Consider the following 25,104-nt stretch of genomic DNA (forward strand, 5'->3'; position numbering starts at 1 on the left):
CTAAAAGTTATAATCGATGCATTGATTGTCTGTGGAACTTTCAGCATTTTGATAAGTACATTGGTGATGTGTCTCGATCATTGGAAACTGAGGTGGACTTGGTACATTTGCTGCTCTCATCTATTCTACAATAATTACTACTGCTAATACATTCCTATCAAAATCAAGGAAATTACACAAAGGCTAAGATGTGCTTGCCTTTCCCAAAGCTTTTAACAATCTTAATTGAGGAGAGAAAAAACATTCAGACCTTATTCATAAGTGCCACTAATTCCACTTTATGTCAAGTGATAAGCACAGTCTCTCAGCAATAAACTAAGATTTTTACTCAAAGTCTCATTCTCAAATAACTGTCTATACTGAATAGTATGAGAAATGGGAAGGTAGAAAAACCCACTAACATTTGTATTCAAGTAAAATCAAACGCTGTTATATACTCAGCCTTCACCTTCATCTTTAGATGTCTGGATACATCTTGAATGACACACAACGTTGAGGCTTTAAAGACACGTCATCATTTCCCAAGAAATATCTTCACAGTAAGATGTCTCAAGACGTCTTCACAAATATGTCTAAGAACGTCTTAAGGCATAGTTATGGCTGGAAAGAAATCGTCAAAATATGCATAGTAACAAAAAGGAGGGAAAGATTCAAATGTTAAGTCTTATGTCCCTTCAAAGTGTTGGGATGAAAGATTGACAGAGAAAGTATGTGAAAGACAAATAAATCAGAGAGAAGAATGGGAGAGAGGGGTTGATGGAGAGAGAGCAGGGGGCAGGTGGAAGAGGGAGGCGGGAGTAGGGATTTCCCTAAGGGGTCGATGTGTTTGTGATAGCTTTGCTCTCTCTCCCTCTCTCTCTCTCAGTCAGTCGCTCTGACACTCAACGGAATCACACTCAACACCACACTCTCACTCACTCACTCTTTTTGACACAGAGGCAGAGACACACACACACATCTCCTCAGTGTAACGCGGGGCAAGCACACCACACACAGCAGAGAAGAGGAAAGAGGAAGAAAAGGAAGGAAGGAAATAAAGGAGGAGAAAGGGAAAACATTGAACGGAGTTATCTGACACTTAGATTTTCTCAGAGGCTTTCAACGGAGAACAGACACAGAGGAGTTGAGAGAAGAGGAAAAGAGGAAGACAGCGGAAACCCTAGACACGGGTCCAGTGTCACAGTGACTCAGGTAAGACCTCTCTCTCTCTCTTATTCACACACTGAATTTTTCACACACTTTTAATATTAAGATCCTTTGAAGTATCAAAAAAGATATATACAGAATACCGTTCAAAAGTTTGGGGTCACTTAGAAATGTACTTGTTTTTGAAAGAAAAGCAAAAAAAATTGTCCATTAAAATAACATCAAATTGATCAGAAATACAGTGTAGACATTGTTAATGTTGTAATTGACTATTGTAACGGCAGATTTTTTAATGGAATATCTACATCGGCGTACAGAGGCCCATTATCAGCAACCCTCACTCCTGTGTTCCAGTGGCACATTGTGTTAGCTAATCCATGTTTATCATTTTAAAAGGCTAATTGATCATTAGAAAACCCTTTTGCAGTTACGTTAGCACAGCTGAAAACTGTTGTGATGATTAAAGGAGCAATAAAACTGGCCTTCTTTAGACTAGTTGAATATCTGGAGCATCAGCATTTGTGGGTTCAATTACAGGCTCAAAATTGCCAGAAACTAAGCACTTTCTTCTGAAAGTCTATTCTTGTTCTGAGAAATGAAGGCTATTCCATGCGAGAAATTGCCAAGAAACTGAAGGTCTCGTACAACGCTGTGTACTACTCCCGTCACAGAACAGCACAAACTGGCTCTAACCAGAATAGAAGGAGGAGTGGGAGGCCCCGGTGCAAAACTGAGCAAGAGGACAAGTACATTAGAGTGTTTAGTTTGAGAAGCAGACGCCTCACAAGTCCTCAACTGGCAGCTTCATTAAAATAGTACCCGCAAAACACCAGTCTCAACGTCAACAGTGAAGAGGCGACTCTGGGATGCTGGCTTTCTAGGCAAACTTGGATTAGCTAACACAACGTGCCATTGGAACACAGGAGTGATGGTTGCTGATAATGGTCCTCTGTACGCCTATTTAGATATTACATAAAAAATCTGCCATTTCCAGCTACAATAGTCATTTACAACATTAACAATGTCTACACTGTATTTCGGATCAATTTGATGTTATTTTAATGGACAAAAAATTTGATTTTCTTTTAAAAACAAGGACATTTCTAAGTGACCCCAAACTTTTGAAAGGTAGTGTATATACATATTTGATGTTTTAATTTGGCCTTAATTGGCTATTAGTTTTATTTGGCCTTATTTGGCTATTAGTCCATACAAACGCATTGAATAATAGATTCACTACATGGAACCATAGACAGTCTCCAAAAAGTTTGTTCTGAAGTGTGGTAAATACATGTAAAAAAAAAAAAATATATAAAAAATGTTTGCTGATCTTTAATAGACCTCTCAGATATAGGAAAGATCAGGAATCATTTACAAATTATACATGTATTTAACCCGTTATTTTTGGCACTAAACAGTTTCCATGTACTGTATAGTTCCATAAAATGTTTCAACTGGCAGGTACGTGTTTGTGAGAGTCTCACCTTTCCACAGAGGTGTCATATTAGTGTGTAGCCCAAACTGTTCGGACACTACAGACAGAAGTTGGCAGATTGGCTGTACCGTCTTAAGACAAGTCCCAAGACGCTTGTGGCGGTCGTAGAGCAAAACGGAGAACGCCATCGTGTTCGTGAGAGTCTCATCTTTCCATAGAAGGGTAATTAACCTTTCGGACGCTGCATACGATTTTGTGAGAAAAACGGTTTTTGGGATGTCTCATGGTCTGGCAAACATCGCTTTAGCTCTGTCACCACAGATGCATAAGTGGGACATCGGCGGATGCGGTGGATTGAGATGCATCCAATACAGAAAACCTGATATCAGGTAGCTAAAACGGACAGATTGTTATGTGGATTTTTTTATTATGCTAATTACATTTCTGCAGGGGTCCGGACATCGACTCTAGGGGTTAGCTTAAATTCAGTGACATTAATTGAAGTCGGTGGCCAGTGGGAGTGGTCTGTGAATTTCACTTTTGTGTGTGTGTGTGTGTGTGTGTGTGTGTGTGTGTGTGTGTGTGTGTGTGTGTGTGTGTGTGTGTGTGTGTGTGTGTGTGTGTGTGTGTGTGTGTGCGTGCAAGTGTGAGTGTGTGCGAGATATAGATGCTGGTAGAGAGAGGAAGAGGAAGAGAGAGAGCGAGAGAGGGGGGACAGATAGATGCTCACAGAGAGAGAGAGATTTATGATATGGTCTTTTAAGCAACAGCTAGTGGAGGACTTGTGGTATGTGGATAAACAGGTAGTGGTGGACACCCAGCATGTGTTGTGGGCTGCATATATTACACACCCATAGTGAATCACAACTCCAGCGTGGTATAAACCACAACTGCCTCGGACTCTGAACATCATATTCATGATAGTCATATCCGTCATGTTGTAGGCCAACCTCTCTAACTAATCTGGCATGTGTGACAGTCACTGTACTAGTGGTAGTTCACAACTCCAGGTTAGTGAAAACCAACCACAACAGTCTGATTCAGTATGTGAATATTATGTTCTTGATCCTGTCACATCAATCATGTTGTGAGTTAGCCAACCAACCTCTCGAACTCATTCAAGATTCATTGTAAATCAATTGCCAAAGTAGGGGGTTTTGCCATTCTCTTTTTATGCTAATTTAAAATGAGCCCACAAAATGTATATTTTCAGATTTCCCCTTCCCATTTCCAGCAAGCTTGAGGAAACCACCAGCCACAGGAGTAAAAGTAAAACTAACCAAATAATGTTTGACCTTTGTAATGTTTGGAAAGTACAGATGTGGTCAGAGAGATACGGAGGGAGCGATAAGGGGGAGTGACGGAGAGGGGGAGTGATAGGGAGGGGGCGAGATAGAGAGAGGGTGAGAGACATGGTCGGAGTGAATAGAGCCTCTGTCTCTGAATCAGTCACTAACCGGGACAACAGCACCATGTGATGTGAGGAGTTGTGGCGTTATCTTTATCAAGACACCCTGGCTCATCAAAACAAAATCCCCACATGGCCGGGTCAAGAGTGCATTATGACCGATTCAGGGATAAACTTTTTACTATGCCAATAGTGGTACCATTACTTTGTTTTAGCTGTCTTAGAAAGTCATGTAAAAAAAATCACATAGTACTGTACTTTGAAAATAGTTATTTTTATCATACAGAATGTGCCCTGGTGTACTGTACATTAAAACCTCGCTTCATTCAGACGGCACTCACCTCCTACGCAGAGTCACAAAGGCACTGTTACATATTGATGAGGTTTACTCTGTCGTAATACCGCACCCTGGCTTTGTCACACTGTGTCCTCAAGCTACCTGAGTCAATGCTCAGTCAGAAACTATGATGCATGTGTGGGAAAATTGATTGAACCCATATTGATTAAGCTGCTGTTGACATAGAGATGTGGAAGCTATAGAGAGGGCGTCAGGTAGCCTAGCGTTTTAAGATCGTTGAAGAATCCCCTAATTGATCCTGTAAATCGCTCTGATAGGACAGACAGTTCACACTTACAGTATGCTTCAGTGGTTATAATTACATACATGAGAGAGAGAGAGAGAGAGAGAGTCACCCAGCCTCCCTGTGCACTGGCCTGCACTGTATAAGGGGTCTCTGTCCGTCACTGTGTCACCTGGCCCTGTGAGTGTGTGAGTGCAGGCCAGGGCCAGGCTGTGTGGAAACTGTGTGTTTGGGCACATTAGGAGGCATTAGCAGGGGGAGCTTGCGAAGCAGCTGTGAATAATACATGGACATTCTTTATGAGCAGAGAGCATGTCCTCTGGAGGGCAATGAGGCGCATGCTACGGCTACACACTCCAAAAAGTTACAGTGGGAGGGGGGACGGGAAGTGTTTGTTTACTTTACATTCTAAATCGATCGAATCGACAATACCTTTCCCAGTCTATTTTCTCACCAGAAATAGCCAACTGTTGATAATGTTGAGGTCATCTAGCGGAGTGTTATTTAACTAAGTGAGTGTGTGTTTAGCTGAGGGCCAACAGTGTGTGTTTACAGGAGCTCAGGGGGAAAGTTCATTCATCTGGCAGTCATCCACCATGTCAGTCAGATTTGGGGTCACCTCTCTCCTAACAGTACAGGTGGCACAAGTGCACAATAACCTCAGCTAATCGTAGAAACACACGCGCACGCACACACACACACTCTAATCTTTGTGGAGACAGAGTCAGTGTTTGCTAGACCATCACACTCCAGTTGGTTTAAGGAGAGGTGACAGGACCACCCACTGACCACCAGATGGAGGGAGCAGGAGAGGTCCGACATTACACAGACGCCAACAGACAGACGGACAGACTGTGTTTCTGGGGTTGGGCTAGGTCTGCCTCTTTGGGTCTGGGGTTTGCTCTTTGGGGTTGCTGGGCAGTGGTTAAGAAAAAGTGGGATAAAGTGAGGCAGAGAGTCAGGACCTCAGGGAGCTCTGGGTGGGCTGTTTGGGTGAGCCTAGTCTGTGTGGTCATGAAGCCCCTGGGTAGGATTAGGGTTCGGGGAGTAGGGTAGTAGGGTAGTAGGGTGGAAGGGTGGAGGGTAAATGGCATCGGAGAGGAAATGCCAATATAGGACTGGACTCTAAAGACCAAGTCCTATAACACACCCACTGACTGAAAGAGCTTCCATGCTGTTGTGTCAATCAATCAAATCCTAATCAATCCAATTTGTATCATATTTATCAGTTTGTTCAACTGTAAACTGTCTGTCCCCAAAAAACAGACCAAGGACACCAGACAGTGACATTGGCAAATCTCTGTTGGGCAATACTGTACTACTGTAAATGGCATTGGTTTGACCTTGATGGTGAAAACACCACAGGAGGGGTTTAAGCTGAAAGCCCAAGGTGGGAGTGAGGGATGAGGGAGGGACTGAGGATGAGGGGGGGTTATCCATCGCTGTCTACACTCATTAATTTCCAGGCACAATGAGAGCCTGAGGACTTGGGGTATGGGGAGAGGAAGGGCGGAGAGGTAGGGTGAGAGGGTGGTGAACAAGAGGATGAGGAGGGCGATGAAGTCATTTAATAGTCTTAAGTGCTTGGTCAATCAAAACCCTCCTGCTAAAACCCCGATGTTCTAATGTTTCCACCTCTGCCCCCCTCGTCTCAGTGTGTGTGTCTGGAGGAGAAGCAGTGGGGTATACAGCACGGAGGCACACAGGCTATTAGATATGTCACATAGAACCACTATGAGAATACGAGGGACAAGAGAGAGAAGGACAGCAAGAGAGGACAGATAGGACACAGAGAGAGGACACACAGAGAGAGGACACACAGAGAGAGACACACAGAGAGAGACACACAGAGAGAGACACACAGAGAGAGAGACACAGAGAGAGAGACACAGAGAGAGACACAGAGAGAGACACAGAGAGAGACACAGAGAGAGAGAGACACAGAGAGAGAGACAGAGAGAGAGAGACAGAGAGAGAGAGAGGGAGAGAGAGAGAGAAATAAAGAGCCACCCTCTTCCCTTTTCATCTCACCTGCTGAATCAACTAGCCCTGAAAATGGATGGCGCTGGAGCGTTGGGCCCATACCCGGCCGGGTACATTACTTCTACCAATCCTCTTTCTTTGTCTTTATCGGTTCCTCTTTCTCTCCCTTCCTTCATCTCTCCGTCTTAGTCTCATTGCCCCAGGTGAGAGGGTTACAAAGAATGATTTTAGGTCCTTCTCTCCTCATTCCTCTCCTTTTGCTCTCCACCCTACAGTACTTTTTTTATTTTTTTATTTAACCAGGCAAGTCAGTTAAGAACAAATTCTTATTTACAATAACAGCCTACAGGGGAACAGTGGGTTAACTGCCTCGTTCAAAGGCAGAACGACAGATTTTTACCTTGTCAGCTCAGGGATTCAATCCAGCAACCTTTCGATAACTGGCCCAACGTTCTAACCACTAGGCTACCTGCCGCCCTATCATCTTCTTTACTCTTTCTCTTTCTTTATTTCTCGCCCTCTTTTCCTCTCCTCCTGTCTTCATCTCTTCCGTACCCTCTTCCCATATTAAATCTAGATAGGCAGAGTTCAGGACCCACATTGGTGGGAAAAGTACCCAATTGTCATACTTGAGTAAAAGTAAAGATACCTTAATAGAAAGTGAAAGTCACCCAGTAAAAACACTACTTGAGTAAAAGTCTAAAAGTATATGGTTTAAATATACTTAAGTATCAAAAGTAAATGTTATTGATCAAATCTACTTAAGTATCAAAAGGACAGATAAAAGTATAAATAATTTCACATTCCTTATATAATGCAAACCAGACAACACAATTGTATTGTTTTTTTTAATTTACAGATAGCCAGGGGCACACTCCAACACTCATCATTTACAAGTGAAGCATTTGTGTTTAGTGGGTCAGCCAGATCAGAGGCAGGAGTGGTGACCAGAGATGTTCTCTTGATAAGTGTGTGAATTGGAGCATTTTCCTGTCCTGCTAAGCATTCGAAATGTAACGAGTACTTTTGAGTGTCAGGGAAAACGTATGGAGGAAAAAGTACATTACCTTCTTTAGGAATGTAGTGAAGTAAAAGTAAAAGTTGCAAAAACTATAAATAGTAAAGTAAAGTACAGATACCCCAAAAAAACGACTTAAGTAGTACCTTAAAGTGTTTTTACTTGAGTACTTTACACCACTGTTCACTGGCCCATAATGATATTGACCAGACAGACCTCCCCCATATGTCAACGTGCCCCCATTCCAAACACCCATACGCACATCCCCCAAACCACATACACACACCCTTGCTCATATACAGTACAGTACACAGATACACACACACCCTGCCCACACACATAGATCCTAATTGACTCTGTCACAGACTCTCGGTGGACACAGACTCTCAGTGGACCCACACACAGACACACACAGACAGATCAGAATTGACTTCCTCTTGACAACAAACAGCCAGTGAAATGAGTGACTGGAGTTTGGTACCAGGTGCTACACAAGCACACAAGATCCATCACGGCTTAATGAGAAAGAGGAGTAAAAAGAGGAAGTGAGACAAATAGAGAAATAGAGAAGAGAGCAGCCCCCGTGTCCTGCTTTCACTCCATCAGTGATCGACATGTCAAACCTGGTTGTTTATATCCACTGTGATGTCATGTGCCAAATAGTGACAGCAGGCTGTCAGAGCTACAGTACGTTACTGTGTGAAAACCAACATATGTGCTACATTGGACTGTGAGCATGTAAACAAGGGTGTGTGTGAGGGGGGGTTGTGTGTTTGAGTGTGTGCGCGCACACATGTGTGTGTATTGGTTGGCTGACATGTGGGTTGAAGGGAGGTGCCTGTATGCATCTGTGTGCTCTTAGCTACCTCTGTGCATTTGTTTCAAGCCTGCATCTGTGCATGTAACTGTGTGTGTGATTCAGCATCAGGAGTCAGCGCTCCACACTACACTAGACTGCACCCAGGGACCTTCTGGTGCAGCTAAACAGACTGACAGCCAGCCTGTTCTCTTTCTCTTTCTGACTGTCTGTCTGTTTGAACCTCTCCAAATCTAAATGGCACAGGCTGCCATGTTAACACACACACACACACACACACGCATGCACTGCCCTGTGCCAGACTGCTATGAACAGTAAACTCACACTCCAGACATTAGCATGGGGTGTATGCCAACGCCTGCGCCCAGACACACTTGCATGCCAAAGGCACCTTTAATTAGATCCCAAACACACACACACACACACACACACACACACACACTTTCCCGCTCTCTTTTACAAACACATACACACTCCCCCGAAACACCCTGTTTTTAACCCAGACACCCCCCTGCGCATCTTTCTGACACACACACACACACACATACACACATCACCATCCTCATTATCAATGCGCCATACACACACACAGACTATAGAGAGCTCTTTTGAGTGTTTGATACGATTGACCCAGATCTTAAAGCGCAAATGGCTGGGGAGGGGGAGAAAAGGGTGTCTGGGGTGGGGGGTGTGTGTGTGTGAGAGGGGAGAGGGTTGGGCGGCTGGTGTGGATTTTTTGTAAAGAGTCTAATTTGAAACCCAGTCGGGGGTCGGTGGGCAGATTTCTGCGGTCAGTGTCTTTGCTGGAGAGAAGGGGAGAGAGACAGAAAGAGCAAGAGGGAGAGGGAGCGAGAAAGAGGGGGTAGAGAAATAGAGACTTTTTGGACCCCGATAACAGGCGTTATCTCGAACTTCTCTCTCCCTTTCCCCCTCCCTCTCTTTTCAACCCTCATTCTTCTGAAGAAAGAGATCTGATGTTCAAACTTAAGCCTGTTCATGTAAAGGAGGAGTACACTCCGAGGGGCTTCTTAAGGCTTTAGGAGTGCCTCTTTGGCACACAAACACACACAGATACTATAACAAATTCAGATGCTGCGTGGGCTCAAGAAGACATCATTAGTCTTACTCCTCAAGGTTGTGACCAGTCTGTCAATGAAACAAACGTTGTCATGTAGACACATTTCCCAGCCGCGTTCTGAAAAGTCGCACACACAGTTCTTTCCCAGAAAGGGTAGCTTGCCTGTGACAGGAGTTGTTCCTGACCATGTGAAGTGAACAGGAAAAACTCATGTTTACCTAGTCAGGTCATACAATTAGAAAGTATTCGAGATCCTACATTTGATTACCTTTGTTGTGGTAGCTAGTTTATGGAATAGCAAGAAAATGTTTGAAGTAGTCCCAAACTCATGCAATGAGTATGACAGATTTGTCTCTCTTATGTCCTTGTTGAATTTGTTTATAGATCCCCCCTTTGGATGATTTGTCTATCCACACATGGAATGAAAATATAATGAGACTATATGAAGCCTTCATTAGATTTTCTTTGTCATTTGTGTGTGCAAATACATTATATTGAATAATATGGTTTGGGTTTGTTGTGATAGTTGTCTGAAAGAATGATAACACATTCACAGTAGTAATGTGAATATATGCCATTTGGCTGACGGTTTAATCCGAAGCGACTTGCATGCATTTTTCATATGGGTGGCCCCAGTGGGAATTGAACCCGCGACCCTGGTGTTGCAAACGCCACTCTCTGAGAAAGAGAAAGGAGGAGACCGAGAGAGAGAGAAAGGAGGCGACCGGGAGAGAGAAAGGAGGAGTCCAAGAGAGCAACAGAGAAACAAATGGAGAGCAGGAGACAGTAACAAATAGAGAGAAAGAAACAGAGACATAAACAGAGAAACAGAGAGAAAAACATAGAGACTTTATCTACCGTCCAACAGCCTTGGTGATATGGCTAGGCTGGCAATCTACTGGATTTCACCATGCCACCCCCTACTAGGGCCAATCTCTCTGCCTGCGTTACACACACACACACTCCCGCTGAGAACACACACACAGACAGGGAACTAACACACAGGGAACAAACACACAGACTACATCTGTCCCCTCCATCCCTACCCACCTTCCCTCCATCCATCCCTCTGTCCCTCTGTGCAGGATAATCCCTGACACCCCCAACCACAAATACCAGCACCCACCAAAAGATAGTTCTAAGGCACAGGACAGCAAACAGAGACGTGTGTTCATATACACACACACACACACAAAGAGTGCAAACACATGCAGATTTAGATACAAAGTAAGAAGCAGCTCACCAAACCATGCAATGCTCAAACTAACAAAATCCACACACCCATAAACTAGACAGAGCAAGAGGAGAAAGAGAAAACAGAATAAGCACTGCTATATTATATAGTATATTATCAGGTTTCAGGTATGACCCAGATGCAGACAGTGTCGAAGAAACAAAAGTATATTTATAGTACAGGGGCAGGCAAATGACAGGTCAAAGGCAGGCAGAGGTCGGTAATCCAGAGAGGGTGCAAAAAGTCCAGAACGGCAGGCAGTCTCAGGGTCAGGGCAGGCAGGGGTTAATAATCCAGTGAGGTGGGGCAAGGTACAGAACGGCAGGCAGGCTCAGGGCAGGCAGAAAGGTCAAAACCGGGAAGGACTAGAAAACAGGAGCAAGGGAACAAATGCTGGTAGGTTTCACGAAACAAGACGAACTGGCAACAGACAAACAGAGAACACAGGTATAAATAAACAGGGGATAATGGGGAAGATGGGCGACACCTGGAGGGGGGTGGAGACAAGCACAAAGACAGGTGAAACAGATCAGGGTGTGACAGTATGTTATATCTATATTTCACAAATAATTAGATGAATTAAAGTTTCCTCTCTCAGCCTAGCAATACTGTTAGTCCATATGGAGCTCTCACAGCCCCACACACCATGGACAATCCAAGCCTTGTTGTTGTGGTTTTTGCATGGTGCCAAATTGGAGTCACAAGGAGTAGCCTGCTGTCTACTAGTGGGAGAGAAGCTCTCCTATTGAACAGAGCTGAACTAAAAGCTGGCTAGAGCAACAAGACCTCACAGAATTGTGAAATTGACTTCAGAATTCAATGTTTGTCCACAGGAGGTTAAACATAGATTTTTGAAGGTTAAGTTGAGGCAGTCATTCTGGTTAAGGGTTAAGGTTTGGGATAAACACATAAAAGACATGTGCCTAGCACTGGGATCTGCCTGGGCTAGAGGCCCTCCTCTGACTCTATAATGAAACACCAATCCCTCCCCATTCCCAGTGACTTTAATATGATAGGTGTCCTTTTTTCATGACTTTACCCTTCATACCAAGTATCTAAAAGTAACTGGATGTGCATACACATACTACTCCTGAACTCCTCTCATATCAGCCGCCTCTGTCAGTGTTGTGCTAAGAGCGAGAACATTCATGATGTACTGTATTTCTGACTGTTCCCAAAGCAAGTTTCTGCCACTCTATTCTTACCGAAAGAGTTTTTAAAAAGTTGTGAGATTAGAACATTTCAGGGAACTGAGTGTGATGCAACGTGGGATTGTAGAATGATTCATTGATGAGTAGTTATAAGAGGTTTCTGTGTGCGTTGCCATAGGCTTTAGGGTAATTCCTCAGCTATCATATATTATATTCATGTCTGTATCTTCATGTGAGAGATATATAGTGATATAGGACAAAAAGGAGAGAGGAGAGAGAAACATGTTGAAAGAGAAGAGGAGAATATAGAGAAATGGGGAACGAGAATAATAATAATTTATAAAATGGCTTTTGTAAAGAGAGAGCGAGAGAGAGGGTTCATTAGACTGTTCAATGATCCAAGGCCAGCTCAGGTAATCCCTACCATTGTGACAATGAGTCATCATAATGCTGCATCAAATGTACATGATCCTAGGGGCATTGGCAAACACAATGTAAGTAACTTTATTTATGTTCCCCTAATTGCACCGAATACTTATGTTTATCCTACAGCTAGTGTATGCAGTAATCATGAGCCTATGAACCAGAGTTACACTGTTAGCACTGAGGCGGTGTGCCCTAGTAGGAAGACCACTATGTGCAGCACACCCTGCACTATCAGCTCCAATATAAATAACATGAGTAAGTCTACTTCTGATTAGCTTCCCAGTAAAGCATTAAATACAATCAAGCAACCCAGAAAACTGATAGAAATAGCCCATATATGCAGAAACAAGGTCCATGAAGAAACATGGTCCATGAAGTCAATAACTTGCTTGTAATAGATGACATCTCTGAAACTCTGAATACCTATGATGATACAGTGATAGCAATACATGGTTATAACATCTATTGAAAATGCAGAAATGCCAACGGGGGCGGTGTTCTGGTCTATATTCAGAACCACATTCCTGTAAAGCTTAGAGACTGTTGAAGTAATATGGCTGCAGGTTAATCTGTCTCACCTAAAGCCCATTCTTGTGGGAAGCTGCTATAGACCACCAAGTGCTAACAGTCAGTATCTGGATAATATGTGTGAATGTAATATCAACAGATAAGTATATTTTCTGGGTCATTTAAATATTGACTTGCTATCATCAAGCTGCCCACACAAGAAAACACTTCAAACTGTAACCAGTGCCTGCACCCTGGTTCAGGTTGTCAGTCAACCTACCAGGGTAGTTACAAACAGCACAGGAATTAAATCATCAACATGTATTGATCACATCTTTACTAATGCTGCAGAAATTTGCTTTAAAGCAGTATCCAAATCCATAGGATGTAGTGATCACAATATAATACCCATATCTAGGAAAACCAAAGTTCCAAAGGCTGGGCCGATAATAGTGTATACGAGGTCATACAATACATGTTGTTGTGATTCATATGTTGATGATGTAAAGAATATTTGCTGGTCTATGGTGTGTAATGAGGAGCAACCAGACGCTGCACTTGACACATTTATGAAATTGCTTATTCCAGTTACTAATAAACATGCACCCATTAAGAAAATGACTGTAAAAACTGTTTAATCCCCTTGGATTGATGAGGAATTGAAGAATTGTATGGTTAAAGAGGGATGAGGAAAAATGTCTGGCAGCCCAACTGATTGGCAAACGTAAGGCAAAATAAGAAATCATGTGACTAAACTAAATAAAAATAAACTATACTATGAAACAAATACATTATATAAAGAATGATAGTAAAAAGCTTTGGGGCACCTTAAATGACATTTTGGGGAAAAAAAGCCAACTCGGCTCCATCATTCATTGAATCAGATGGCTCATTCATCACAAAGCCCACTGATATTTCCAACTCCTTTAATGACTTTTTCATTGGCAAGATAAGCAAACTTAGGGATGACATGCCAGCAACAAACGCTGACACTACACATCCAAGTATATCTGACCAAATTATGAAAAACAAGAATTGTCAGTGTGGAAGAGTCAGTGTGGAAGAGGTGAAAAAATTATTGTTGTCTATCAACAATGACAAGCCACCGGGGTCTAACAATCTGGATGGAAAAAACTGAGGATAATAGCAGACGATATTGCCACTCCTATTTGCCGCATCTTCAATAGCCTACTAGAAAGTGTGTGCCCTCAGGTCTGGAGGGAGGATAAAGTAATTCCGCTACCAAAGAATAATAAAGCCTCCTTTACTGGCTCAAATAGCCGACCAATCAGCCTGTTACCAACCCTTAGTAAACTTCTGGAAAAAATGGTGTTTGACCAGATACAATGCTATTTGACAGGAAATAAATTGACAACAGACTTTCAGCATGCTTATAAGGAAGGGCACTCAACAAGCACAGCACTTACAACAAATGACTGATGACAGGCTAGGAGAAATTGATGATAAAATGATTGTGGGTGCTGTCTTGTTAGACTTCAGTGCAGCTTTTGACATTATCGATCATAGTCTGCTGCTGGAAAAACGTATGTGTTTCGGGTTTACACCCCCTGCAATAATGTGGATAAAGAGTTACTTGTCTAACAGAACACAGAGGGTGTTCTTTAATGGAAGCCTCTCAAACATAATTCAGGTAGAATCAGGAATTCCCCAGGGTAGCTGTTTAGGCCCCTTGCTTTTTTAAATTTTTACTAACGACATGCCACTGACTTTGAGCAAAGCCAGAGTTTCTATGTATGCGGTTGACTCAACACTATACACGTCAGCTACTACAGCAACTGAAATGACTGCAAGTTAGTTTCAGAGTGGGTGGCAAGGAATAAGTTAGCCCTAAATATTTCTAAAACTAAAAGCATTGTACTTGGGACAAAACATTCACTAAACCCTAATTTTCACTAAACCCTAAACCCTAAATGTTGTAATAAATAACGTGGAAATTGAGAAAGTTGAGATGACTGTTCAGTCGTGTGGTCAGGTGCCATAAAAAAAGCAGCAATGCTGGTCCTTGGATGTACACAGAGAGCTAATATTAAAAATATGCATGTCAATGTCTCCTGGCTCAAAGTGGAGGAGAGATTGACTTCATCACTACTTTATGAGACATATTGACATGTTGAATGCACCGCGCTGTCTGTCTAAACTACTGGCACCCAGCTCAGACACCCATGCATACCCCGCAAGACAAGAACAGACTATAGGAGGCACACAGTACTACATAGAGCAATGACTACATGGAACTCTATTCCACATCAAGTAACTGATGCAAGCAGTAAAATTTGATTTAAAAAATGGAAAAAAACACCTTATGGAACAGTGGGGAATGTGAAGCAACACAAACATTGGCACAGACACATGCATACACACACACACACGATAGCATACGTGCTATACACACACATACACATGGATTTAGTACTGTAGATATGTGGTAGTGGTGGATTAGGGGCCTTAGGGCATACAGGGGGGTGTTGAAATCTGTGAATGTATTGCAATGTTTTAAAAATTGTATTGTACACGACACTATAATTTCTAATGGTAGCACATACTGATTCTTTCCACTTTGTCCTATTGAAGCACACTGGCTGATGGAGAATCGTGTAGTATTTACAGCTTTATCCATATATGATTTCCAACGTATATTGATGTCAAATTGCTACATTTATGAGGTAAACAATATTACAGTGTTCAGCAGTTATCAAACTATAGGGGTAACTAGGCACTACATGCTTTTGGTTCAGTAGTTATCAGTTTTGAGCAGTTTGTTTCAGTAATAGTTAATTATATTGTTAACAAATGACAAGAAAATCATATCAAAAGTAAAGTGAATATTGCATTTTGAAAAGCAGATACTTAGATTGAATATGTATCCAAATCCAAAGAGTGATTTGATGCAGTGACAAAATGACTTTGTGAATGTGTTCGTTTTGAAACACGAGCCATTTTGATGATCTGTTTTGATTTGTTTTGATAACTCTAAGCGAGTTACTTGTTACTTGTGAAATTCCACCAACGTGATTGAAAAAAACTGTAATATCATACATTATAGAAAAAAACTAGCCAGTAGCCACCACTTTCAGAGTAAATTCTTCAAAGACAAACTAAACGAAACACCAGGACAAACCCTTCAGCCTTGATAGCTGACTTGATGAAGGTAATGATGACAAAAGAGACACCGAGCAGGGACTCTAGACAAACTCTCGGGGCGGCTGGAGCAACAACATTCCCCTAAGGTGCAATTAAAAAGGAACACAGGAACCGAACACTGACGAGGTTCTTCTCCAGGACCACACAACACCCACACACACACACACAACAAGTGAATAAATAACTCAGCCCCATCAGGCTGGCCTGAACACAATAACAACAACAGAAACAGAGAGACAATGTCAGAGGTATTGACACCGCTGTGTGGTGATGTTAAGGCCTGGTGAACACAAACATAGCAACAAACTAGGCACCATGTCAACATGGTGCCTTGACTTTGCAATCGCTCTCTACAAGTCCTCCTCCTGTGACTGGTTGCCTGTCTGTTGAGGACAAGTGACAGACAGAACCACTCACGCCAGGACTGAGAGATACCCTACTTATTCCACCTAATTAATAAGATGGAGACTCATCATCTAAATTGTGTGGAACTGTTCATTCTCTAATGTTAGTCCATATCCACATAGTTCAGTGTCCATCACTTCCATGTGGTTATTAAAAAATAAACTGAACTTGAACATTAGCCTACTTTTACCATTTGACATTGCACCAAATACTTTGTTTTTTTCTTTCAATTAATGATTTAATTAACAATATTGCTCCCCAGAGGGGAAACTGAGTTTGACACATGCAGGAACAATATGCACTAGGGTTGGTATCTTTCAAGGATTTTAGTGGCCCTTTTGAGTACTTCAGATTATCACAGGTGTCTGTAATCATCTCTGGCCCCCTGTGTGGCCTTATCACATCGGCTGATGTAAAAAGGGCTTTATAAATACATTTGATTGATTGATTGACCACATGTCAAATACATGAAATAATTAAAGAAAATAATTTTTAAATAAAAAATAGAATTGCAAAGCTGCAAAACATTATCCTAAACATAAACCATCAACTAAGTGAATACCATTGGTGTTTAATATGAGGGTTTCAGCATTAAATAAATATCCTTTTTTACTATGCCAATATGTATTGGTTGTCAATGTTTTGACGTCACACTGGTGGCAGTTGTGAACAGTCAATAGCTGGAAGAGTTTCAGGGTTGCCATTGTGCCATTGTTGACTAGAATCGTTTTCATTAATTGGGCTATTTTGTATTTAACAATATGGTCTATATACTAGAAACTAATGGACAACATGGACACAGATATAATACATTTATAATATATGAATACAGTTATTAAAATATAAATGATCAAAGTTACGATAGATTGGCATTGATTTTCTGTTAATTGCCAAAATTACTGAAGATTCCAGTGACTTTCTAAATTACTGGTAGCTTTGAAACCCTAATACAGACAAGAAGTTCCAGTCTTCATGAGTTCTCTGTCCTAAATGTAGCTAATTTATATGACCTAAAATATGAACTCAGATATTTAAAACTGCTTTTGACAGTGAAAAATAACTCTTCATTTGCAGGCTCTTCACTGAAGACCCCTGGATCCTGAACCCATTTCCCCTAGGAGCCCCTACCCCCACCCTCCACCTCGCCCCAGCCCCACAGCCTGTGGGTATCTTCCTGTACCTGTGTGTGTGTACCTCTCCCCTCCTCATCCTCCCACCTTCAGAGCCCATAGTCCACCATGCTGTGGACTGTTCTCCTAGCCCTGCTGGTTCTCCTCCTACTGCAGACCCAGCTATGTGTCTGTCTACGGGTGCTCAGAGTTGCCGGCTATTCCTCCCCCTCATCCTCCCCCTCTCGTAATGCCACCAAGCAGCGACTACCTGGAGCCATCATCATCGGCGTGCGTAAAGGTGGCACCAGGGCCCTCCTGGAGATGCTCAACCTCCATCCGGACGTAGAGGTGGCCAAGGCTGAGGTAATGAGAAATAGAAACATCATCATGACCATCTTGACTTAAATTGTAAAGCACTTTCACACAATAGACTACTCTCAAAGCTTTAACATAATGGTATGAAAATAGTCATGCAGCATAACAGAATGAAAGAACAAGATAAAATCCTAGAATACAGACTTTACAGAAGTACATTTTTGGGGGGGATAAGGTATTAAACAACACTACATACTTTCTTTTTAGGTGCACTACTTCAACGTGGAAGAGCACTACCGGCGGGGGCTGGCTTGGTATCGTGCCCAGATGCCCTTTACCCTGCCTGGGCAAGTGACGGTGGAGAAAACCCCTGGCTACTTTGCCTCTCCCCAGGTCCCTCAGCGGGTCTGGGAGATGAACCCTGCTGTCCGACTCCTGCTGATCGTCCGGGACCCCGCTGAGCGCCTCGTCTCCGACTACACCCAGGTCCTCCATAATAGGGTGACCCGCCACAAGCCCTACAAGTCTCTAGGTAAGTTGCACCGAGGTTAGAGTGGTGACCCAGTCACTGAAAGGTTGCTAGTTCAAGTCCCAGGCGATAGATAATTGGGGACTGCTTGTTTCAGATCATCACTACCACCACCGTCATTCACTTGAGAAATGCAGTTAACAACAAAAATGTAAATCCATCCACCTCAGATCCTGTTTCTCCTAACCTATATGTGTGCCAAGAGTTAGGAAAAAGCAAAGAAAATATACATTTCTGCTCTAAAATAAAATATTATATTCTACTCTATTTTATGTATTCTACTGTAGAAGAGCTGCTGCTCCACCAGGGCCACATTGACCCGGCCTACAAAGCCCTGCAGAGGAGTCTGTACCACCAACACCTGGACCGCTGGCTGGATGTCTTCCCCAGGGAGCAGGTCCATGTGGTGGACGGAGAGGCCCTCATCAGAGACCCCTTCCCAGAGCTCCGGAGGGCGGAGAGGTAATGTTATACATAATGTAATTTGTGGGTGTGTTCCAAAAACACCCTCTGGTCAAAAGTAGACATTATAAGATTCTGACCTTACGATCACTGTAAGTACATCTTCCGTGTAAGGTCGGAACGGCAGGCTGCCCAGGAAACCATGGAGCCGGCATGAGATATAGCTCAGAAAACATACCTCAATCCAGGGATGGAGATGCTAGGTAGCCAAAGCCACAGCAGCCATTTTCGAAGGATAGTCAGTCAATCAGCTCCTTTGTTGCTCAACATGACATTCCATAATGGGATGGCTAGTCAAAAATACTACACTATATAGGAAATAGGGTACAATTTGGGACACAGACTTATTCTTGAATAAAATGGACTAAATTACACTTTCTCACCATGCACTTTAACTTGTAGCCTACATATTTAACCAACCATGCTTTTTGAACACATTTAACCTCATGTCTATTGTTGGTAAAATTCACAGAAATGAGTACCCCAAACACAACAAACTGGAAGTTTATTGAAAGGACTCGGAAATAGCAGTCTTCTTCTTATTCATCTTATATGTTATTATGGCGGTCCACAAACACATGTTAGAGGTGCATGCCGCCACCTACTGTACAGGTGGTAAACTATAGAAAAAAGATCCATTGTATTAAAGAGGGATAAAAACGACATCATGCAAACAAACAGAAATTGACACCAAAAAAAAAAACATCACATCCCTACAAGGGATCAGGGGCATGTGAGGGCGGAGCATCCTTTGACAAGATTTCTTGCAATGCCTCGGCTGTAAACTCACTCAAAGAGTCTCAAAAAGCATACTGCTGCACAATAATTACAATTTTCTCTGATTTCTTCTTTGTTTGTGCCGTACAGTTTATGACCATTGTAATAAATGCTGCAAAGTCCACCTTTTTTTACATGTTATATATCAGGATCCCTTGATTGCCGAGAAACATTCACTGGTGCAGTCTCAATTACCATTGCATCTTCAACGCCACTCGCTCCTTCTACTCTTTTCTCCGCCTCCAGATAGGAGACAACCTGGACAGCCCTTATTCTCCCCACCTCTGTCTCCTTCACCCTAACAGCGCAAACCAGGGACTAGGGCATATGTTCGCCACCACCAGTGGAGGCTGCCAAGGGGAGGACGGCTCATAATAATGGCTGGAACTGAGCAAATGGAATGGTATCAAACCATGTGTTTGATGTATTTGATACCATTCCACTTATTCCTCTCCAGCCATTACCACGAGCCCGTCCTCCTCAAATAAGGTGCCACCAAACTCCTATGGCCACCACAGTTGCAGCATATAACCTCAGCTGGCATACAATTTTTCTCCCATCTGCATACACTTGAGACATGCCCAAATCTTTTGCATTTATTACACCGGAGGAGCTTAAGCACAACAGCTCTTAAAGGATATTTCATAAAGCCTAGCTTTACATGAGAAGGGAGAGACTTTATAATATGGGCGAAGTGGGTTTCCTTACTCCATTCACCACACAGGTCAGTCAACATGCACCAATCACTTCATCTACTTCCTCAGGTATATCATCTGCATCTACTTCATGAGCAACCCCAGAGACAGGCGCCCTGCTTCGTAAATCCATACACAAAACTGCATTCAAAAATCTTTTTGAGGCGCAAAGTATGTTCCGAGGACACACAAAAAATCGAAATAAAACCAGGATTTGTGGCTGCCACCAACACCACCTCACCCAATGCACCCATGATACTTCTTAGCTTCCATCACAACTTTACTTATTTTGTTTCCTTTCTTTTTCATGACTGTAGCCCACTCATTCTCACTCTCATCTTTATCCGGCCCGCCATCAGTTTCGAACAGAACATCCATTTCCGCCATCTCCCCTCTCCTAGCAGTCTTTTGGATTGCCTGATTAAATAGGGGCCTGAATAAAAAATGGCCTCCAAGAGAGGATCCTTTCATGGCCCACCTGTTACTTTTGTCTGTATGTAACTTATATTGTGTAAGATGCTATTCAGTTGCCTCATTGAGGAGATTAAAGTTTTTAATCTCATCTAATGTAGGCCGTCATTGTAGTAGTCCATCATTGTAAATAAGAATTTGTTCTTAACTGACTTGCCTAGTTGCCTAATAAAATAAATAATCTATAGGTTCCTGGACCTGCTGCCCCGCATCACTCCCTCCAACTTCTACTTCAACACAACTAAAGGTTTCTACTGCCTCCTCTCTGCCGGGGGCCATGACAAGTGTCTGGATGAGTCCAAGGGGAGGCCCCACGCTCCTCTCAGCTCCCGGGCCTTCAAGAAGCTCTGCCGATACTTCAAAGAACCCAACCGCCTGTTCTTTGAAATGGTGGGACGTTTCTTCTCCTGGTGCTGACTGTGCATCAAGAAACAAAAGACGCTTTATTGCTCTGATACCACCTTTAATGGGACAGAGAGAGGGGACAGACAGGGCCAACTGGCGATATTGCCCATAATAGCAAAGATTTGGGATGCCTTTGAAATGGTCACCTGTTCCCTATGTAGTGCACTACTTTTGGGCAGAGTGGGTACCATTTAGAACGTAATCTTAGAGATGCTTTAGACACACTAAGAGCAGGTCAACAGTGAAAAGACATTGGCCTGTGTGAAGTTACTGTTGATTGGACGGATAGATAGATTGGTGTGTTGACTGTCAGGTAGGGGGGTGGATGGGATGAATGGACGAATAGATTGGTGTGCAGACTGTTGGGTGTGCGGATGGATTAATTTATGTGTTAATTGAAGGGTGTGGGTGGATGAATTGACAGAGATGAAAGGATAAAACCACGGATGCACACAGACGATTTTAAAGATCTTTAGAGGTGTTACGTATTGAGTGTTCTCAATTCTCTTACTGTCAATGAGCTGAACCAAGCCAGGCCTGGGAGTGAAAAGCACAACAAGCATAGACTGTATAAGATAACTCTCACTGACGGACACTATTTCTAACTACCCATAGAAATAGATGATGGGTACATTCAATATGGCAGCCGGTCCACCCATCACGGAACATTGACTTGAATGGGAATGTCCATTCAAGTGATCTGTTTTTTTTATGGTACTACCTGCTGGAGAACATGAACTGAAGTGCCCATTCTCTAATACTGTATGCCTGTTGGTCCTAATATCACCTGATCATGACTCTTGCTGGTGCCTGTCATCGTTGGCCTTGGGTTGCACAAACTAGAATGAAATTGAGTGTAAGAAAATAACTACAAACTGGAATGAAATCAAGTGTAATAAAATAACTACAATAAACTGTGCCATACAATTGTATCGTGAACAATCAAGACAAAAACAAATCTTGTCATTTTGATGGTCAGTAAAATGAGTTTCAGAGCAGATACCATTGGAGGAAATGTATAAGTGTACAGAAAATAGAGGGTAGAAGAATGTTTTGAAATTAGATGGGGCTTATTATTGCACTATAACTGAATGCTTAATTGCATAAAAGGTCAGTCCATCTGTAGATCTACTGTACCAATATGAAGCTATTTCAAACCGAGTCTCACGTTTTAGACTGCTTACCATTTTCACAAAATGGTTTACCATTGTAAAAAGTATGCCTGTGAGCTAAAATAATGTCCTCATTTAGATAATCATGTGTACTTATCTTGTTATTATTCTAATATTTTACTTTCAAATGTTCAATAGATATGTATATTTTTGGGATTGTTGAATTTAAATTTGAAGGTGTTTGAGCTGTAATGCATTGTAAGTATGTTTTCTAAAATCTTCTTCAATAAATGTGTACTGTTGTACTTTAACCCAGAGAAAATAACAATATTTAATAGAACATAGCGATGGGGGGGTGGGAGAGAGAGAGGGAGAGAGAAGAATAATGTAGGGTACCAACCAAAATACATTACTAGGCCTAGACAGAACGTATTGTAAAGATCATATTGTAACGTCTGCTTCCAACCCACACCCTCAAACACGTAGATCCCCTGAACGCAGCTCACTTTCCAGCTCACACTCTCAAAAACCTAGATCCCCTGAACGCAGCTCACTCTCCAGATCCCAATCACCTGAATTCTAATCACCTGTTCACACACCTGTATGTCATTATCACACACTATTTTGTTCAGTTCTTTGTCCCCATCACTGTGAGGTATTATTTGTTTTGTGACACAAGTCTATCGGAGCAGTTTTTCCCGTGATTTACTCCTCCCTTGTATGATAGTGAGTCAGGCAAAAACTATCGGATTTCCTGTTATATACCTATTTCCTGATCTCCCGGACTACGTTACTAACCTTTTCCCTGCCTGTACTGTTGCCCTTTTGGGCAACAGTACCCAGCTACCTGCCTCCTCCTGTGGTTCTTTGGAATAAACACCTGCTGCGCCCTGCGCTTAAAACCAGCTCTCTGTCTCCCATTGTGTTCATTACACATATGTCCTATCTCAGCAGGTCAAATACATAATAACACGTAGGGCTTTAAATACACATACAGTGTGTTGACTTTTAACAGGTGTGTGTATTAGCTCTACACTTACAACAGTTACAGGTCAGCACCCTGTATGTGCTATTCTAAAATATAGTCAAACCACAATCTATATTATTATTATTATGTACAATCAGGTATATAATTATTGGTACCCTTGAAAAAGATTAGCAAAAAAAGTATAGAAAAAAAAAAGTGAAATTATATTATTTTACACCAGGGTTGCCCAACTGGAGGCCTGCGAGTGTTTTTATTTGGCCACCCAAGTTTATGATAATTAACAAGGGCCCCAGGACCAGTGGAAGCAAAATAGCCCCATAACATCAAAGATGCACCACCATATTCAAGGGAAAGGGGGATACCTAGTCAGTTGCACAACTGAATGCATTCAACCGAAATGTGTCTTCTGCATTCAACCCCTCTGAATCAGAGAGGTGTGGGGGGCTGCCTTAATTGACATGCACATCATCAGTGCCTGGGGAGCAGTTGTTATTCAGGGTTAACTGCCTTGCTCAAGGGAAGAACATCAGATTTTTTCTACCTTGCCAGCTCAGGGATTCAAACCAGCAACCTTTCAGTTACTGGCCCAACATTCTGAGCCACTAGGCTACCGCAGGTATGAGGTACTTTTATTCATATGCTTACGTTTTTCAAAGCCAAACTGCTCTATTTTCATGTCATCTGGCCATTGCACCGCCTGGAGTTTGATAAATGGCACTGGCACTTGGACTGGAACCCTGCTTTGGTAAGATGACATGAAAATAGAGCTATTTGGCCACACACACCAGTGCTGTGTTTGGCGTTGACAAACAGAAGCATATGCAGAAAAGTATCTCATACCTACAGTAAAATATGGTGGTGGATCTTTGATATTATGGGGCTATTTTCTTTTTAGATAGCAGTGTGATGTCTGTAACACCAGCAAGACAAATCTTATTTATTTATTTTGCTCCTTTGCATCCCATTATTTCTATCTCTACTTTGCACATTCTTCACTGCAAATCTACCATTCCAGTGTTTTACTTGCTATATTGTATTTACTTTGCCACCATGCCCTTTGTTTTTGCCTTTACCTCCCTTATCTCACCTCATTTGCTCACATTGTATATAGACTTCTTTTTCTACTGTATTATTGACTGTGTGTTTGTTTTACTCCATGTGTAACTCTGTGTTGTTGTATGTGTCAAACTGCTTTGCTTTATCTTGGCCAGGTCGCAATTGTAAATGAGAACTTGTTCTCAACTTGCCTACCTGGTTAAATAAAGGTGAAATAAAAATAAATAAATACAATAGGGGGAGAGGTAGTTGTTTGGGCTAAAATATAGATGGGCTATGTACAGGTGCAGTAATCTGTGAGCTGCTCTGACAGCTGGTGCTTAAAGCTAGTGAGGGAGATAAGTGTTTCCAGTTTCAGAGATTTTTGTAGTTCATTCCAGTCATTGGCAGCAGAGAACTGGAGGGAGAGGCGGCCAAAGGAAGAATTGGTTTTGGGGGTGACCAGAGAGATATACCTGCTGGAGCGCGTACTACAGGTGGGTGCTGCTATGGTGACCAGCGAGCTGAGATAAGGGGGGACTTTACCTAGCAGGGTCTTGTAGATGATCTGGAGCCAGTGGGTTTGGAGACGAGTATGAAGCGAGGGCCAGCCAACGAGAGCGTACAGGTCGCAGTGGTGGGTAGTATATGGGGCTTTGGTGACAAAACGGATGGCACTGTGATAGACTGCATCCAATTTATTGAGTAGGGTATTGGAGGCTATTTTGTAAATGACATCGCCGAAGTCGAGGATCGGTAGGATGGTCAGTTTTACAAGGGTATGTTTGGTAGCATGAGTGAAGGATGCTTTGTTGCGAAATAGGAAGCCAATTCTAGATTTAAAAATAACCC

At 42.4% G+C, this 25,104-nt stretch overlaps 1 protein-coding gene across 1 annotated transcript; it reads left to right on the forward strand.

Annotated features, from left to right (window-relative positions):
- The first annotated feature begins 880 nt into the window (after positions 1-880).
- LOC120043981 (heparan sulfate glucosamine 3-O-sulfotransferase 1-like) lies at positions 881-22,540 on the forward strand. Its single transcript, XM_038988579.1, has 5 exons — positions 881-1,191; positions 17,426-17,826; positions 18,046-18,310; positions 18,595-18,769; positions 20,901-22,540. The coding sequence occupies exons 2-5, from the start codon at positions 17,590-17,592 to the stop codon at positions 21,127-21,129; spliced, it is 906 nt and encodes a 301-aa protein (XP_038844507.1). The 5' UTR covers positions 881-1,191; positions 17,426-17,589; the 3' UTR covers positions 21,130-22,540.
- The last annotated feature ends 2,564 nt before the right edge of the window (positions 22,541-25,104 follow it).

Source organism: Salvelinus namaycush, chromosome 1, assembly GCF_016432855.1.
Source record: "Salvelinus namaycush isolate Seneca chromosome 1, SaNama_1.0, whole genome shotgun sequence".
Classification (NCBI taxonomy): domain Eukaryota; kingdom Metazoa; phylum Chordata; class Actinopteri; order Salmoniformes; family Salmonidae; genus Salvelinus; species Salvelinus namaycush.

Coding starts and splice junctions, on each gene's coding strand:
- LOC120043981 (XM_038988579.1), top strand. CDS start 17,590: ATGCTGTGGACTGTTCTCCTAGCCCTGCTGGTTCTCCTCCTACTGCAG. Junction 18,311..18,594: donor CAAGCCCTACAAGTCTCTAG/GTAAGTTGCACC, acceptor ATTCTACTGTAG/AAGAGCTGCTGCTCCACCAG. Junction 18,770..20,900: donor GAGCTCCGGAGGGCGGAGAG/GTAATGTTATAC, acceptor AATAATCTATAG/GTTCCTGGACCTGCTGCCCC.